Source organism: Heptranchias perlo, chromosome 12 (genome assembly GCF_035084215.1).
Source record: "Heptranchias perlo isolate sHepPer1 chromosome 12, sHepPer1.hap1, whole genome shotgun sequence".
Taxonomy (NCBI): Eukaryota; Metazoa; Chordata; class Chondrichthyes; order Hexanchiformes; family Hexanchidae; genus Heptranchias; species Heptranchias perlo.
This window is the reverse complement of record NC_090336.1, coordinates 26,516,918-26,536,873: the sequence shown is the minus strand read 5'-3', so window position 1 is coordinate 26,536,873 and position 19,956 is coordinate 26,516,918. Positions and strand designations below refer to the sequence as shown.

Here is a 19,956-nt window from a genome sequence, read left to right as displayed (position 1 = left end):
AAGTACTTAATTGGCTGTAAAGCGCTTTGGGACATCCTGAGGTCGTGAAAGATGCTGTATCAATGCAAGTTCTTTCTTTCTTTTTGCATCACTGAACCATCTCAAAGCCTGTCAAACAATGAATAACTTTTGGGGAGCTGTGACTGTGGGTAATTTACTTAGTATGTTGCACATCTACAGCCCCTTTTATGAAATGTTAATTTTAGTCATCTAATTGTAATTTTGCTCATTGTAAGACAGTTGCATATAGAAAAAGTATACTCTAGAATGCTCCTTCAAATTGTAACTATTGCACAATAAACCAAGACCCTTTTATTCATAAAAGAGTAACAGACTTCCCATTTTTCCCTTTATGATAGGACCATAAAGTCTGTGGACGAATTCCACGATGATCACACTTATGACCACAAACTGCGGCCGCCTGGGCTGACCCTCTGAGGGTAAGTGCTGCTCTCTGCAGAAGGTAAAACACTACAATGGGTGTCAGTAACCTTAAAAACACACAGCACTAAACATCACTGAGATGCCAACCATGAATCAGTTTCCCTCAGATTAACTGTAAATTGGAGACAGCAGGTACCATGGAACAAATTTTGGTCACCAGATAAGCTGGTCAATATATTCAGAGCATATATTGGTTCTCCACAGAGACTCTCAGAATTTTCTTCAGAAAGTAAATAGAGAATAATTGATAACTGAGGGTGAGTTACAGGCTGGAACCTAATTGAGTGATTTAGAGAGTTAATATATAGCATGATAGATACCAGGGAAGTAGCTACAGGTCAAAATATAATTGAGGGGTTTAGATGATTTATGCATACAGAATAATGGATACCTGGGAGTGAGAAATAGGCTGGAATGTAATCAAGATGTTCAGATATTTTAAATGTTGAAGAGTGAGTACTGTACAAAACTGCTTAAAATCACAGCCAAAAACCTGTGCAGGGATGAGGGCATGACAAAAATATGAATTTTTGTCTTTGATTTTGTATTTTCTAAATAGCTAGTGTTAAATTCTAAGGTTGTGAGCAATCTGGTTTAGCCTGAGACAGTGACCAAGGTGGGGAATGGATTTGGTGTTGAGGGAATGGAGTTTGTGCCAGGGATCAAAGACATTTGCTTCAGTCTTCCCAGTATTAGCTGGAGGAAATTACAGTTCATCCAAGACTGGGTGACAGACAGCAGTCTGATAGCACAGAGTGAGTGAAGGTGTAAAGAGAGGTGATAGAGAGGTAGAGCTGGATGTTATCAACATACCTGTGGAAGTTGACCCCATGCCTGCGGATAATTTTGCCATGGGGCAGATGTAGATGAGGAAGAGGAGGGGGGGGCCAAGGATGGATCGTTGGGGATTCCCATGGTTGCAGTGCAGGGATGGGAAGAGAAATAATCGATAGAGATGCTCTAGTTATGATCGGATAGGAAACAAGCAAGGCCAGACCCACCGACCTGGAGAACAAAACTGAGCAGTGGGGAAGATGTGTTAAAGGAGGATGGTGTGATCAATTGCGTTGAAGGCTGCAGAGAGGTCGAAGAGGATGAAGAGCGATAATACACCACAATCACAGACAATGTCATTTGTGATTTTGGCCGTTTCAGTACTGTGGGAGGGCTGGAAACTTGATTGGAGGGATTTAAACAGGGAGTTGTGAGAGAGGTGTGCACGGATCTGGAAGCGAACAACACGTTCAAGGACCTTGGAGAAGAAAGGGAGGTTGGAGACGGGGAGGTAGTTAGCAAGGACAGAGTGGGTCAAGGGTGAGGTTTATGGGGAGGGTTGATGACAGCAGTTTTGAAAGGGAGGAGGACGTGCGTGAGGAGAGGGAACCATTTACAATGTCAGCTAGCATGGGGGTAAAGAAGAGAAGTTGGATGATGAGCATTTTAATAGGAATGGGATTGAAGAAGCAGGAGGTTGGTCTCATGGATGAGATGGCACGTGTACATGCCAGGGCTTTTCAGCCCTTAAAGGTGGCAACTGAAGGGGAATTCTTGGAGGTAAATAAGACAGTATAGAGGGACATTAGTACCAGGGGCACAAGTTCAAACTGGCAAAAGACAACTTTAGAATTGATGTCAGGTAGTTGTTTGTCACACAAAGAGTGTTCAACACTTGGAATGGACTTCTGGGTTGGGTATTGGAATCATTTAAGGAATAACTGGATTCAATCATGGCATAAGCTAGGATGCATCATGCTTGGTTGTGACTCCACCCAACAGTCAATTAATTTGCTGGCACTCACTGCCTATGTTGATACATGAAGAATGTTCTGTTGGGCAAAGTACCAGCAGCTGACCATTGCCCTCGGAAATGCACCCTAGTAGGTGTCAGCACCTTCTGGAGAGAAGGGAGGGAGAAGACTGGTGAGAAGAAATAAAGAAATTCTACTGCACAGCACAGTTTCTTGTGTATGTGTGTGGGTGGGGGAAGGGGGGAGAACAATATATTCTGCAAACAGTCTTTCATAGTCAAAATATTTAAGCTGTTTTTACTCACCTTAACAAAGCTGATCATCATCATCCTTTTACATAATCAGGAGGCTGCTTTGATTCATATAATTAAAATGGCAATCAGGAATATTACAGCAGATTTTTTGCAATTAAGTTGTTCTTTGAAAAAAATGATTCTGCAAATTAGTTGCTTTAATTGTGATAAAAACATGATTGCAGCTGCATTTCTGAATCAAGCTCTTACTTTGCATCGATCCAGGGAACTGTTAGGAATGTATTTTTGTTTTAGTATATAGACGAAGGCTGCAGTCCTGTGTCTGTATTAATAATGCGTTCAAACACAGAGTTAAAAACACTTGGAGGTGCATTAAAGGTTCAATGAATCAGCATACTCACGGCCAACATCAAGAGTACATAAGATGCAGCCAGAGAAGAACGCACGCTTACAGCCAATTGAACTCAACCTTGCAGATCTACTTCTTCCATTTCATCTTTCAACCTCACATTACAATGGTCTTGCTTTTAAGCTCAGGTAAAAGGCCATTTCATCACATCCTCTTAGTCCAATCTAGGTAATTTAATAAGTTAAGAACATAAGAACATAAGAAATGGGAGCAGGAGTAGGCCAATCGGCCCCTCGAGCCTGGCTAAGATCATGGCTGATCTGATCCGAACCTCAAATCTAAATTCATGTCCAATTTCCTGCCCGCTCCCCGTAACCCCTAATTCCCTTTACTTCTAGGAAACTGTCTATTTCTGTTTTAAATTTATTTAATGATGTAGCTTCCACAGCTTCCTGGGGCAGCAAATTCCACAGACCGACTACCCTCTGAGTGAAGAAGTTTCTCCTTATCTCAGTTTTGAAAGAGCAGCCCTTTATTCTAAGATTATGCCCCCAAGTTCTAGTTTTTTTTTTATTCGTTCACGGGATGTGGGCGTCGCTGGCGAGGCCAGCATTTATTGCCCATCCCTAATTGCCCTCGAGAAGGTGGTGGTGAGCCGCTTTCTTGAACCGCTGCAGTCCGTGTGGTGACGGTTCTCCCACAGTGCTGTTAGGAAGGGAGTTCCAGGATTTTGACCCAGCGACAATGAAGGAACGGCGATATATTTCCAAGTCGGGATGGTGTGTGACTTGGAGGGGAACGTGCAGGTGGTGTTGTTCCCATCTGTCTGCTGCTCTTGTCCTTCTAGGTGGTAGAGGTCGCGGGTTTGGGAGGTGCTGTCGAAGAAGCCTTGGCGAGTTGCTGCAGTGCATCCTGTGGATGGTACACACTGCAGCCACAGTGCGCCGGTGGTGAAGGGAGTGAATGTTTAGGGTGGTGGATAGGGTGCCAATCAAGCGGGCTGCTTTATCTTGGATGGTGTCGAGCTTCTTGAGTGTTGTTGGAGCTGCACTCATCCAAGCAAGTGGAGAGTATTCAATCACACTCCTGACTTGTGCTTTGTAGATGGTGGAAAGGCTTTGGGGAGTCAGGAGGTGAGTCACTCGCCGCAGAATACCCAGCCTCTGACCTGCTCTCGTAGCCACAGTATTTATATGGCTGGTCCAGTTCAGTTTCTGGTCAATGGTGACCCCCAGGATGTTGATGGTGGGGGATTTGGCGATGGTAATGCTGTTGAATGTCAAGGGGAGGTGGTTAGACTCTCTCTTGTTGGAGATGGTCATTGCCTGGCACTTATCTGGCGCGAATGCTACTTGCCACTTATGAGCCCAAGCCTGGATGTTGTCTAGGTCTTGCTGCATGCGGGCTCGGACTGCTTCATTATTTGAGGGGTTGCGAATGGAACTGAACACTGTGCAGTCATCAGCGAACATCCCCATTTTTGACCTTATGATGGAGGGAAGGTCATTGATGAAGCAGCTGAAGGTGGCTGGGCCTAGGACACTGCCCTGAGGAACTCCTGCAGCAATGTCCTGGGGCTGAGATGATTGGCCTCCAACAACCACTACCATTTTCCTTTGTGCTAGGTATGACTCCAGCCACTGGAGAGTTTTCCCCCTGATTCCCATTGACTTCAATTTTACTAGAGCTTCCTGGTGCCACAGTCGGTCAAATGCTGCCTTGATGTCAAGGGCAGTCACTCTCACCTCACCTCTGGAATTCAGCTCTTTTGTCCATGTTTGGACCAAGGCTGTAATGAGGTCTGGAGCCGAGTGGTCCTGGCCGAACCCAAACTGAGCATCGGTGAGCAGGTTATTGGTGAGTAAGTGCCGCTTGATAGCACTGTCGACGACACCTTCCATCACTTTGCTGATGATTGAGAGTAGACTGATGGGGCGGTAATTGGCCGGATTGAATTTGTCCTGTTTTTTGTGGACAGGACATACCTGGGCAATTTTCCACATTGTCGGGTAGATGCCAGTGTTGTAGCTGTACTGGGACAGCTTGGCTAGAGGCGCAGCTAGTTCTGGAGCACAGGTCTTCAGCACTACAGCTGGGATGTTGTCGGGGCCCATAGCCTTTGCTGTATCCAGTGTACTCAGCCGTTTCTTGATATCACGTGGAGTGAATCGAATTGGCCGAAGACTGGCTTCCGTGATGGTGGGGATATCGGGAGGAGGCCGAGATGGATCATCCACTCGGCACTTCTGGCTGAAGATGGTTGCAAACGCTTCAGCCTTGTCTTTTGCACTCACGTGCTGGACTCCGCCATCGTTGAGGATGGGGATGTTTGCAGAGCCTCCTCCTCCCGTTAGTTGTTTAATTGTCCACCACCATTCACGACTGGATGTGGCAGGACTGCAGAGCTTTGATCTGATCCGTTTGGTTGTGGAATCGCTTAGCTCTGTCTATAGCATGTTGCTTCCGCTGTTTAGCATGCATGTAGTCCTGAGTTGTAGCTTCACCAGGTTGGCACCTCATTTTTAGGTGCGCCTGGTGCTGCTCCTGGCATGCTCTTCTACACTCCTCATTGAACCAGGGTTGATCCCCTGACTTGTTGGTAATGGTAGAGTGAGGAATATGCCAGGCCATGAGGTTACTGATTGTGCGGGAATACAATTCTGCTGCTGCTGATGGCCCACAGCGCCTCATGGATGCCCAGTTTTGAGCTGCTGGATCTGTTCTGAATCTATCCCATTTAGCACGGTGGTAGTGCCACACAACACGTTGGATGGTGTCCTCAGTGCGAAGACGGGACTTCATCTCCACGAGGACTGTGTGGTGGTCACTCCTACCAATACTGTCATGGACAGATGCATTTGCAACAGGTAGATTGGTGAGGACGAGGTCAAGTAAGTTTTTCCCTCGTGTTGGTTCGCTCACCACCTGCCGCAGGCCCAGTCTGGCAGCTATGTCCTTCAGGACTCGGCCAGTTCGGTCAGTAGTGGTGCTACCGAGCCACTCTTGGTGATGGACATTGAAGTCCCCCACCCAGAGTACATTTTGTGCCCTTGCTACCCTCAGTGCTTCCTCCAAGTGGTGCTCAACATGGAGGAGGACTGATTCATCAGCTGAGGGAGGACGGTCGGTGGTAATCAGCAGGAGGTTTCCTTGCCCATGTTTGACCTGATGCTATGAGATTTCATGGGGTTCAGAGTCAATGTTGAGGACTCCCAGGGCCACTCCCTCCTGACTGTATATCACTGTACCGCCACCTCTGGTGGGTCTGTCCTGCAGGTGGGACAGGACATACCCAGGTATGGTGATGGAAGAGTCTGGGACGTTGGCTGAAAGGTATGATTCTGTGAGTATGGCTATGTCAGGCTGTTGCTTATCTAGTCTGTGGGACAGCTCTCCCAATTTTGGCACACGTCCCCAGATGTGAGGAAGGAGGACCTTGCAGGGTTGACTGGGCTTGGCTTGCCGTTGTCGTGTCCGGTGCCTCGTGGTCCGTCTGGTTTTATTCTTATTATGACTTTTCGTAGCGAGATTTTACAACTGAGTGGCTTGCTAGGCCATTTTAGAGGGCAATTAAGAATCAACCACATTGCTGTGGGTCTGGAGTAACATTTAGGCCAGACCGGGTAAGGACGGCAGGTTTCCTTCCCTAAAGGACATTAGTGAACCAGATGGGTTTTTACGACAATCCGGTAGTTTCATGGCTATCATTGCTCGTACTAGTATTTTAATTCCAGATTTTTAAAATTTAATTAATTGAATTTAAATTCACCAGCTGCCGTGGCGGAATTTGAACTCATGACTCTGGATTTTAGTCCAGGCCTCTGGATCACTAGTCCAGTAACATAACCACTATGCTACCCATCCTTGGGAACATCCTTACTGCATCCACCTGATCAAGCCCATTCACAATCTTATATTTTTCAATAAGATCGCCTCTCAATCTTCTGAACTCCAATGAGTAGAGTCCCAATCTACTCAACCTCTCCTCATATGTCCGCCCCCTCATCCCCGGGATTAACCGAGTGAACCTTCTTTGTACTGCCTCAAGAGCAAGTATGTCTTTTCTTAAGTATGGACACCAAAACTGTATGCAGTATTCCAGGTGCGGTCTCACCAATACCTTATATAACTGCAGCAATACCTCCCTGTTTTTATATTCTATCCCCCTAGCAATAAAAGCCAACATTCCGTTGGCCTTCTTGGTCACCTGCTGCACCTGCATACTAACTTTTTGATTTTCTTGCACTAGGACCCCCAAATCCCTTTGTACTGCAGTACTTTCCAGTTTCTTGCCATTAAGATAATAACTTGCTCTCTGATTTTTCCTGCCAAAGTGCATAACCTCACATTTTCCAATATTGTATTGCATCTGCCAAATCTCCGCCCACTCACCCAGCCTGTCTATATCCCCTTGTAGGTTTTTTATGTCCTCCTCACTCTTTACTTTCCCTCCCATCTTTGTATCATCTGCAAACTTTGATATGTTACACTCGGTCCCCTCCTCCAAATCGTTAATATAGATTGTAAAGAGTTGGGGACCCAGCACCGAACCCTGCGGAACACCACTGGCTACTAATTGCCAGTCCGAGAATGAACCATTTATCCCAACTCTCTCCACCCATGCCAGAATATTACCCCCAATCCAGTGATTCTTTATCTTGAGCAATAATCTTTTATGTGGCACCTTGTCGAATGCCTTCTGGAAGTCTAAATACACTACTTCCACTGGTTCCCCTTTATCCACCCTGTACGTTATGTCCTCAAAGAACTCAAGCAAATTTTTCAGACATGACTTCCCCTTCATAAAGCCATGCTGACTTTGTCCTATTAAATTATGTTTATCCAAATGTTCTGCTACTGTCTCCTTAATAATAGACTCCAAAATTTTACCCACCACAGATGTTAGGCTAACTGGTCTATAATTTCCAGCCTCCTGCCAACTACCTTTTTTAAATAAGTTCCTCCTTGTAAGTTTTTTTCATGAATCATGTAAATGAAACATGTCCTAAAGTTCCACTGGGGAAGATTCCCCCTGTTTGCTATTCATAACCAAATTATAGATGCATGTATGAAGGACACGTTTCGGATTTCTTTATAAATAATGAAAAGCACAAACTTCCCCCATTGTTATCAAAGGAGAAAATGTCTCTGGTGTATTGCAAGCTTCAGTCCTTATTTTCTGCTATTCCAAAAGAAACTTCTTATCTGCTCTTTCATTTTCCCTTCCTTTTAAGTCAATCTTCCAGAAAGTTTTATTTTTCTTGTCCAAAGTTCTATATCCAATTTAGGAATAATTTACAGTCAGAAAATACTCTGTACTTCTTGCCTGACTTTGTACTGGTGTTCTTCTGTTTTTTCAATCCATAAATGCTGACCCTTGATTTCTTTGCAGTACTATAAATTAGGACTTTTTTGCTGTCAAATTTCATTATGTTCACACATCTAAATTTACCAGAAATTTAAATTGACCACATTTACCATAAATGTTTCTCAACAGAATTAATTTTTTGAAAATTGCTGGCGACTTTGGGTTATGCAAAATACTCTTTGTGCTAATGTTTCCTGATTTACAGAGAATTCATGCCCTAATAACGTTACAGTGTTTGCTATAGCTTAAACAGAGCTGCACCAAAGTCCGTTTGAAGGTAGTTTCACACAGGGCTGGTGTAAGTCAGCTCTAAATGGTTAAGAATGGGTGCAAATCCAGCCTGGAAGGTTAAGTCCTAATAGCATTCACTTCTCATTTGCAAACCAAATGCAGATTAAACAGGTTTAGTGATGAGTGAGGAATACTACACGTAAGTCAAATTTAAAGAGTTGGGACCAATTTAAGGGGTGTGTCATGATAAAGGGACAGAAATATAGGAAGCCTTTGGAGAGCCACAAAAGGCATATCAACCTTTGCTAAGGCAGAAGGGACAGGCGATTAAAAATGAAAGGAAAGGAAATTCAAGGTACAGACATGAATCTGCAGACAAGTGATAAAAGCAGCCCAGCAACCAATTTTCTGCTTTAAACCTGCTTAAGTGCAGATGATGTTGCATGAGATGCTTGTGAGAACGGATGCTCTTTCTGGCACTCCACGGTACTATCCCCATAGGTCAACTCAGCAGCATTTCTGAAAGGGGGTACAGCCTTCATGCCAAGCTGACCATTACTGTCCTATGTGCAATCTCTATACTGCATGCTATGCACAAATGTTCTTGCAGCAGATGGCACAACTCTGAACCTGCTTCTCAGCTGACTGTGAGAAAACAGATTCACATGATCTTTGCCAGGTAAATGTGCCAAGGCCTGCAGATCTATTAAAGAAAAGAAAGAAAGACTTGCATTTATATAGCGCTTTTCAGAACCTCAGCACATCCCAAAGCGCTTTCAATAAAGTGTAAAAGCTCCCACCAACAAACAGTGCTGAGGGACGAAACAAAGACTCGATGCTTTGCCATCGGGAGGAAAGGAAAATCCAAATCCAAATCAATTTCACTAGTGTCACACAACGCTGCTCGAGAACAGTTCTGCTGCATGGCCTATCAGCTAGAACTCTAGGTGAAATGGAGAGACCTGAAAGGAAGGGAAGAAAATGATAGCAGTGAAATTGAAGCGAAAATTGCCAAAAAAGTTCACTTTAGCAGTGTTCATTTTGAGTAATATTTGTCCCCATATGTAATCTTCCATAGAGGACCTACTCCAATTAGTATGTATTGTGCAAAATTGAATTATTTTGTGAGTGGCATTATTATATATTAGTCATCTCCTCAGTCAAGTGAATGTTTTACTGTTTTAAATTCTTTGAACCATTTTAAAATTTGTGATATCTCCTTTTTTACAGTCTCAGCTTCTGACAGGCAGTGTCAGAGTATGAGAGTCACTCATTACAAAAAGGCCCTGGCCTCATTCCACTGTACTGAGTGGATGTTTATCTCATTGCTTCACCCCAACACACTGAAAAGAAAGACTTGCATTTATATAGCGCCTTTTACAACCTCAGCACATTCCAAAGCGCTTTACAGCCAATTAAGTACTTTTGAAGTGTAGTCACTGTTGTAATGTAGGAAATGCGGCAGCCAATTTGTGCACATCAATATCCAACAAACAACAATGTGATAATTACTAGCGAATCTGTTTTAGTGATGTTGGTTGAGGGATAAATATTGGCCGGATCAGTGGGAAGAACTCCCCTGCTCTTCTTCGAAATAATGCCATGGGATCTTTTACGTCCACCTAAGAGGGCAGATGGGGCCTCGGTTTAATGTCTCATCCAAAAAACGGGACCTCCTACAGTGCAATACTCCCTCAGTGCTGCATTGGAGGTGTTAGCCTAGAATTTGGGCTCAAATCTCTGGAGTGGGACTTGAATCCATGATCTTCTGACTTAGAGGTGAGAGTGCTACCACTGAGCCATTGTTGACACTGCAAATACGAGATTGACTCCACCCCTGCTGGAATAGCTTAGGCAGTTTCCAATAACAATTTTTAAAAATATTTTGTCCCTTCTCTCCTTTAAGTGCTATTTTTTTCCCTTTCTGTCCTGAAAGTGCAGAGTTAGGGTTGCATGGTTGCCAGGCACCCCTTTAGCACCTCGTACAAATGGCTTTTCTTCATGCATAAGCCTAGATAGAAATGTTAGTGACGTTAGGCCACTTGGCCATGCTGGTGTGAGAAGGTTGCATAATAATCAAGGCCGATTCCATCTTCACCAAAATCTTAACATATTGAGGGGTCATGAGACAGCGATCAGGAGTGGGAACACTAGCTGATTTTTTCCCCCTCACTAAATGAGGAGGCGGGATGCACTGCAGGATCATATTGATGTTCAGCCACAATTTCATCAGGTTGAACTTTACTTTTGTGTTTGCAGGTAAGAAAATAGATGATATAGCGCCTTTAGCATTCCTTTTTATTTAAATATGTTGTGCAAGGATTCATCATTAAATATGTGTGTGGGTGTACATGTGAGTAATTGAGACAAAGTCACAGTAGATCTCTCTTCATGGGGTGATAGATGTTTAAAAAAACGATACATATAGCCTCAGATTTTTAGAATATAAAGTAAAGAAAAAACAATAATTTTAAAGAAAATTGTCATTATGTTGTTAGCCTTTGCAAAAGCAGTGCTCTCCTATTGTGCTCTCACCAACTCATGCATATTACATGGCAGTAATGGAACTCTCTCTCATGTTTGGCAAGCATGGGCCTCAACCCAGTGGGATTAAGGCCACCCTAGTATTGGAACGACTATTTTCCAAAGGGTCCACTGTAAGCCACTCTGAAAATGAGGCAAAAACCTCAGAATTCTTCCTAGCCCCACAAAAGTCTTCCCACCCTCTGCTCAGTGTCTCCCCACCAACCACCCCCTCCCCCACCCCACATCCCCGGGATTGCCTCTCCCACCCCATTAAGGATTCGCATTTGGAATTTCTACGCACACCCAATCCACGAGCTGCCCGTTAGCACGTGTAGCTCGCTGAACAAATACAAATAAGGCCTATGTGCTGGAGCCATCGGGCAGGACGTACGGCTGCCCCGTTCCGCTGCCTATCTGATGTGCTATGGTTGAAAATTGGCCACAGTGCTTTTTGATTGAATCTTCAAAACTAAATAATGGTCCAAAGCTGCTCAGGTTGCAATCCTGGGATTGTCTCCGATAGCGTCCTCCAGCATTGACCCTGCCAGAGTTTGCGGGGTCAGTGGGAGGGCACACCGTCAGCATGGGTCAAGCTGGCGGAAGCACCACTTCATGCACATCTCTGCCCAGGCCCCCTCCCTTGACCCTGGTACAGATCCGATGGACTCCCTGAGCAAGGGATGGCAATCTGGCTGTTTCGGAAAAAAAATTATTTTACTTCTTCGGGAATCGAGGCTTACCTGCTCTTGTGAATGTCAGTATGCTTCCCCTCATTGAGCATACTGGTGGCTGCATGAACACCAGGACCCAACTGTGGATTAGGAGCAGGAGGTCCCAGCTCAAGAAATCAGCGCCACTGGCTTTGCTCCCTGCCGGTCAGTCGGTCATTTTGCCTTGTAAGGGGCAGACTGGCATACTGTTCCTTAAAAAGTCAAACTTCCAGAAACTGGATATCTGCCATTTCCCTGGGGATTCTGCAGGTCACCCCCCACAGACCAGCCTAAACATTCACTCCCTTCACCACCGGCGCACAGTGACTGCAGTGTGTACCATACACAGGATGCACTGCAGCAACTCTCCAAGGCTTCTTCGACAGCACCTCCCAAACCCGCGACCTCTACCACCTAGAAGGACAAGAGCAGCAGGCACTTGGGAACACCACCACCTGCACGTTCCCCTCCAAGTCACACACCATCCTGAAAATAGATTCACCAAGATGTTTTTTACTAGTCGAGTGAGTGACAGACTGCCTCTGTTGATGGACAAGGTTGTGGATTTCTTGGTGAAGCAAGTTGGTGGAGCAAGATGGGTGCCGTGTCTCGTAGTGAATTGGGAACGGCATTGACTGGAAGTTTGCAGCCTTGTGAATACACCAGGGCATGCCTGCAGTACAGTAAGAAATTCAATGACCTCACCGGGTGTGCGCCAAGGTAGAAAACTGCTTGTCTGAGATCCATACTTGGATGAGTTGAAATGTCCTCCAATTAAACAATAAACAGACCTCCACCACAAACTCCGTTCCCTAGCCACCAATTCTATCCCCCTCCCTGGCCACCGTCACAGACTGAATCAGACTGTTCACAACCTCGGCATCCTATTTGACACGGAGCTGAGCCTCCAACCCCATATTCTCTCCATCACAAAGACCGCCTACTTCCACCTCCATAATATTGGCCGTCTCCACCCCTGCGTCAGCCCATCTGCTGCTGAAACCCTCATCCATGCTTTTGTTACCTCCAGACTTGACTATTCCAATGCTCTCCTGTCCAGCCGCCCATCTTACACCCTCCATAAACTTGAGCTCATCCAAAACTCTGCTGCCCGTATCCTAACTCGCACCAAGTCCCATTCATTAATCACCCCTGTGTTCGCTGACCTACATTGGCTCCCGGTCCAGCAACGCCTCAGTTTTAAAATTCTTATCCTTGTGTTCAATTCCCTCCATGGCCTCTCCCCTCCCTATCTCTGTAACCTCCTCCAGCCTTGCAACCCTCTGAGATCTCTGAATTCCTCCAGCTCTGGCCTCTTGTGCATCCCCCACTCCATGCTCCCCACCACTGATGCTCATGCCTTCAGCTGCTTAGGTCTTAAGCTTTGGATTTCCCTCCCCAAACTTCTTCGCCTCTCCATCTCTCTCCTCCTTTAAGACACTGCTTAAAGCTTACCTCTTTGACCAAGTGTTTGGTCATCTGTCCTAACGTCTCCTTCTTTGGCTCAGTGTCAAATTTTATTTGATAACGCTCCTGTGAAGTGCCTTGGGACGTTTTACTATGTTAAAGGCACTAAATAAATGCACATCGTTGTTTTTGAAGTCATTGTTTCCACTCTGCAGGGCATGACTTCTATCCTCACCTTCTCCCCAGTCTCATTTCCTTGGAAACTTCCCATTGTTGCCCATTAAGCAGCAGGGAAAACTTTGATATACCTCCTTTCTCCTTTTCCTCGCAACCTGAAGGGGCTGCGCCCCCTGACAACTCCTTCCAGCTATCGCAAAAGCCTGATGCTTCTTAATGTCATCATGCACAGTGTGGTCAGCAGGCAGATGGCAAAGGCTCAGCCCTTTTGCCAATATAATTTATTCCCGTTGGCTCTTCTTGTAGGACGAGACTGCACATTACAAGAGGGAAAGAATTCGCATGGGTGAGGACCCCCAAACTCCAGACTCTCACCCCTTCTGAAGAGGCAGCGTGACAAATCATGGGCAGAAATAATATTAATGAGGCTGGAGAAGGGGAAGCTGGAGGCCTGGTTCCAACAAGATGTGCGAACAACTTTTCCATCTGCTTGTTTCAGCCTCATTCCTTCACTCACTGCGTGCTGTATTTCCTGAGTCACTGAAAATACAGCAGCTAATGAACATGCAAACTTTGTCTGGTGGAGGCCTGAAAGAGATCTGACACGTCCATGCTATCCCAGCTATAACCCTTGTCCCTGTTCCCTATCCATAGTTTCAGACAGATGACTCAAATTTGGAGTCCAGAGATAAGGATGAGCAAAGCCATATTGAAGATACACCATCACTCAATCTTACCCTGCCAAGCACCAGCTTAGAAATAGGCACCTTGCATGTTTTAGACAATGATATTGAGGGGCATGCACTTGATGATGTACAGGACGCAATGAACAACAGCAGCTGCCATTGGCAAAGGAGGAATAGGAACAATGGGCCAGCTTTTAAAAGAAGGATGCTCTCTGAGTATGAGAAATAGTTGGAGTCATTTGAAAGTGTGCACAGGTGGTTTCACCACATGGCGGCTAGGTGGGGGATTCCACTACCCAAACCTGTGGGATTCTAATGCATGACATTGAAACTGTGCAGTTCATCATGGAGCTTGGGTCACTTCAGGGTCTTCTGCAGGCCGTTAGAGAGCCAGTGAACCATGGTACACTGTGAATGAAGTCTATAGTTTGAGGAAGAGGATGATGAGGGTTTGGAGGAAGACAAGATGGATGATAGCATCTTGCACACAACTAACGCTTGACCAGTAAGTATCCACATCAGAGGATCTAAAGACCAAAGCAGTCCTAGCTGGATTTTTCCTATATTGCAGCATGTAAGAAGGCTGCATTTTCCCCCGGATGTAGTAAGCAAGATATGCCAGCTGTTGCAACCTGACCTTCAGCCTCTTACCATCAGGGACACAGCCCTGTCAGTGGCTGTAAAGGTGGCTGCTTCTCTAAATCTTTATGCAATTGGATGTTTCTAAGCAGCCTTTGGTGAAATTAGTCACATGTCGATCAGCAATGCATCACTGCATTAAACAGATGATGTTTGCTCTCATCAGGCAGGCCTCAGATTTTATTAACTTCCTCATTGACCCACCAAGATGATAAAGGCCTCACCTGTACACACCCTCAATTTCATTTCTTTTGATTGCCTGGCTGAGATGATCTGTTGCATCGGTCTAAACTTTTACCCGGATGAATGGATGGGTTGCGGGCAGGGGTGGCAGAAAAATTATAAAAGTTTGGAGTGGGAATGAATCCCGGCTCCAACCCGTTGAATAACACGTTTCACCCAAACAAATCTGGGTGCGCGTTTCAGAAACCCAGAAGTCCCGTCGACTTTAATTTAACAGGGCAATTAAGATGGTTGAAGTAATTAACTGAATTAAATTTTTGTGGATTGAAGCAGACAAACGATTTTAACTCTACCTGTTCGTGTCTCCTGTGGCCTCTGAAACACTCCATGGAAACGGAGGCGAGTTGCAGCCAGCAGCCATTTGGACATTTAAACCAGTGATTGACATGTGAATAAAAGGTGAGTTTTTGCAGCAGGGCAATCAGTTCTCACAGATAAACCTTTGGCTGGGAGTTCTTTGTGTTTAGACTGAGATTTCTTTGTTCACACTCAGAATTCTTGTGTTCACACATACTTACCTACATTTTGGACCCCCCTCAAACTGACACCATCAGGATGGGTGGAGGCGGGGGCAATGGATGTATTCAGCAGTACATCTGAGGAGGAGGCACATCAGCATCCACACAGGCACGGCATGCAGTTCTGGGAGTTGCAGCTCCACAAGACAGAATTGCACCACAAGGACCTGCAGAAGACCAGATAGAGGAGGAACAGCGACGAGGCACTACCCTTGTGAGAGGGTCTACAGGCAAAGGCTGAGCTTCCTGGACCTCTCTGAGGAGCAGTGCCTACGTAGGCTCAAATTGAGTCGCCAGGTGGTCACAGACACCTGCAGACTCCTTCATGCAGAGCTGCTCCCGGATGGGCCTAGTGGGCACGCATTGCCCATTGCAGTTAAAGTCACTGCCTTCAATTTCTTTGCCTCCAGATCCTTCCAGGACATGACAGGTAACATCACCGGGATCTCTCAGTCGTCTGCACATAAGTGTATGCTACAGGTCACGGATGGCTTATTTGCCAGGGCATCCGACTGCGTCAACTTCCCCATCGACGACATCAGCCAGACTGAGAGGGCAGTGGGTTTCCACTCTCTGGCTGGCTTCCGACGTGTACAGGGCATAATTGATTGCACACACGTAGCAATCCGAGCACCACCAGATGAGCCAGGAATGTTCCTCAACCGAAAGGGATATCACTCCATCAATGTGCAGCAGGTTTGCAACCACCAGAAGAGGTTTCTGCAGGCGTGTGCCAAATTCCCTAGCAGCTGCCATGACTCCTTCATTCTGCGCGAACCCAACACCCCGACCCTCTTCCTCACACAAAACAGAGTTAAGGGCTGGCTCCGTGGAGACAAGGGTTACCCCCTGCAGATGTGGCCCAGGACACCTCTGAAAAACCCCACCAGTGAGGCACAGCAGCGGTACAATGACAGTCACATCACCACCAGGTCTGTCACTGAACAAGCCATAGGAATGCTGAAGATGTGCTTCAGGTGCCTGGGGGAGCCCTGCAGCACTCACCGGCGAGAGTGTGTAGAGTAGTGGTGTGTTGTGTCGCTCAACAGAGAAGGTTACCGGTGGATGAGGCCTCGTGCGCTCAACAAGCAGCCACACCTGCCATCAACATTGAAGAAGAAGATGAGGAGGAGGAGGAGGACGATGGGCGAAACATCGGCAGAGCAGCACCTCACCTGGCTGCTCTTCATGCTAGGGACTCACTCCTATTTGATAGATTCTCATAGGGAGATCTGCAAAGTAACAATAGTCAAGTACTCAGAGCACCTGGAATGACCACCACAGTCCTACAACAACACATACACCCATTGTAAACGCACCCAATGGGTGGCACGAGTCTCGCCGTTCATGATGAAGCACATGAAAGGGCCCTTTCACAAAAGGGACACAAGAATGGGCAAGACATGGCAGTGGTGGTGACAATCATAACATTTAATGTGAATTTAACGTAAACCAAATATAAATGAAAAACATGATAGTCTGTCAGCCACCCATGTGCATATCCTTGGTGATTGCAAAACTTTCAACTTCCTCTTCCTACTACATTTAGGTAGTGCATCACCTGTGGCTGCAGCAGAGGTAGTGGCAAGTTGCTCAGATTCATGCCTGGACTGCTTCGATGCTTTCAGCCTACACCCTCTGAGTTTTGGAGCCCGTGAGGGCCCCTTCAAAGACTGCTCCACCTGCAGCTGTGCAGGAGTAGACTCGGCCAACTGGAGAGGAGGCAGCATTGCGGGTACTGGTTGAAAGAGGGGCACCGTTTGAGACGTGGGAGCATTTTGAGTGATGTCCCCACTTCTATGTCCCCTTTCGCCATCATCTCTCTCCTGGGCCATGGTCACATCACTCCTACCACCCTGCTGGACCACAGCTTGAAGCAGATCTGTGACATTTTCTAAGGCCACGACTAAAGAATCTGTCTGCCTGTTTAAGGCAGCAGACATGTTGGCATCCAGAATCCGCACAGCCATTGTCAGGGCCTGAATGGACTCATTTGTGAGCCGTGCTTGAAGCTCAATGGAGGCTGCCATTCCTTCCACCGCAGATATTCCCGCACTTACCTGCGCCACTAATGCTGGAAGCGGACTCCTCCAGCCTCTGCATCAATGTGGAGACTGAGCATGGCAAGTCTTCCAGTATGTCGCAAATGTGCATCTGTACCTCTATCATTCTCCTTTTCAAGGCTGGCCCCCGGAGTTCAACATCGATGCCAAGCTGAGCAGATCTTGGAAAGGAGTGTGCCCACCGATGCGGACTCTCCACCGCTGCCCCTGCCACCAGTGTCTGCTCATGCTCACTTGTGAGTGGTGAATCGCCAGGTGACAACCCAACTGATTCTCTAATAGGGGTATGAGTATCTGCACTGGTGCATGACTCACTAAGACGTCACGGTGCGCCCTCAGAGGCAGGGAGCTCCTCTGAGGAATTGCCCTCGTCCACATCTTCAGTCCGCGACGCTCCTGGAAGGGAACATACTCAGAAGTAATGTTGCGATGAGCATACTGAGGTGTGCAACAGGTCAATCCTTGATAACATCAATCCATCTTGTGTGTGAGGGATGTTAAAGTTCTGTCACCAGACGTTCGCAGGATTCCAGTCTCGGCATCCCCGATGGACAGGCACTCCAACGTATGGCTTATCTCCAAGGCCTCCTCCTTCACCTCTGTGAGAGCCACCATTTGTGGAGGCTCCCTTCCAGTCCTCGCCCTCCCCCTTGCATTTTGCGCTCCCTTCTCCTACAAGGAGAGAAAGTACAGACATGTGAGTGAGTGAGGGTGACCTGGATGGATGCATTGCTTTGGGTCAGGATGACAATGAAACAGATGCATCAGAAGGTGACGATCAGACAGATTGATCACATTGGATCAGGATTGGGGTGAGTGGGAGAGATGGATGCACAAATAGGGGGGGTGAAGAAGTGCACAGAAAGTGAAGACAAAGTGACACTGAGCCCTAAGTGGGTGTGAGGAGTGATGTGATGGAGTAGGCTTCGCGGGGCAGTGTGAGGTGGGGTAATGTTCACCACAAAATGCAGGTGAAGCAGTAACTGTACTCACTTTTCCTGACCTGGTTAGGCCATTAAATCACTTCCTGCATTGCAGCCACGACTGGGGCACCGCGCTCCTGCTGCTTACCTGGTCTGCCACCTCCAGCCATGCCTTCTCTGTGGCAGAAGCAGGTTTCTTCCTCCTGTCCGGTTGGTAAAGCACCTCCCTCTTGTTTCTGACAGCAGCCAGTAGTGTCTCCAGGGTGGCGTCTGAGAACCTGGGTGCAGGCTTCGCTCTAGTACCTTCCACACTCCTCCATTTTTCCTCCTTTCTCCTTCAAAATCCATTGTTGGAATGGCCCTTTAAATAGTGGGCTTTAAATGCATCATGCGAGTGCGCAGTACGCCCCCAGAAGGCCCTGACCCCGAGGGATCCTGCTTGATGAGAAGAGAAAGAACCTAGCTTCTGCACCTGTCCTTTCTAGATTGAGCAAGGTCCTGACTCAAGCCCTTCTGGGGCACCCCTATATTTGAGTGCCCTATTAATGGACGTAGAGGAAATTGAAGCGGATGGGCTGAGAATGCCCACTTCCCAACTCATTGCCATTGGAACGCCAGGCCTGCACCGTTTGCAGGTGGAGACCAGAGAGGCCCACATGAAAAAGCTTTGGAAATTTCAGGGCAGCGCAGTGGGAGCAGAGACCTGACTTAGCAGGTCTCCATTCCCTTTTTTTCCCCTGCAGCACCTGGGAACTGAACATAACCAATAAAGAAAATGGGCAATTTGTTACATGGCTCCCTGTTGTTTCTATGCAAATATTGTATTTTGCTATAGATGAATTTTGAAGAATGCATGCAAACCAAAAAATATGTTTAGATCACAGTGCTGTTTGGATTATGAAATCTTGCCTACTTATTTTTTTAAAACGCATACTATTTGTTGTACTTGTACTTCAGCCAATGTAATCATTCAGGCTGCAGTGTAATCTGTGTAACAATTTACATTGCAGATCTTTTATCAGAAGATACTGTGCAAGAAATAGTTGACAATATTTAGGAAATGCTAAGCAACGAATACACAGTTAATCTGGTAACATTACATGCTTGAAGCATTTAACTGGGTCAGAAATTTTATATAATGGGAATGAATTCAAAAGGTATTTTCACATTAATGGGAATTGGAAGTTGATAGATTGAAATTTCATATAATGCAACTGAATGGAGTGATTTTCTTGACTTTTTGTTTACCTGCAAACTTCATCTCTTATTTGATTCATGCCATGTCACCATGCCCATGTGGCCATTCAATGAATACGGGCAGACTGTTTGACCAAGGGAGGGCATTGATATACTTCAGACTCTTTCCCAACACTCTTTATTTGCCCACTGCAAAAGGTAGTTTCCATGGAAGACCCACCTGTGGCCCAAAATGTAACATTATGCTTGGTGATTGGGATAGCGTGCCTCAGAGTTAACAGTCCCCCCTGGAACTCTTAGGTACACGCTAGAAGCTGTACAGGTTGCGCACCATAAACCGCTGACCTCTACAATATGCAGAAAAGCAGCATGTTGACAGACCATATATTTCATATTAAAACTTCAAATTATATTTATTATAAGATGTAAATTTATGTATGAGCAAAATAAGCTAGCAGATAAAGAGCAAGACA

The 19,956-nt window shown here is 46.2% G+C and overlaps 1 protein-coding gene across 1 annotated transcript in view; it reads left to right on the top strand.

The window, feature by feature from the left end:
- saxo4 (stabilizer of axonemal microtubules 4) overlaps positions 1-19,956 on the top strand; it is a 127,426-nt gene that overhangs the window by 89,332 nt on the left and 18,138 nt on the right. The window contains exon 13 of the mRNA XM_067993827.1: positions 360-440. Coding sequence (XP_067849928.1) covers positions 360-438 — 79 coding nt within the window. The 3' untranslated portion in view covers positions 439-440. The remainder of the gene's footprint in view (positions 1-359; positions 441-19,956) is intronic.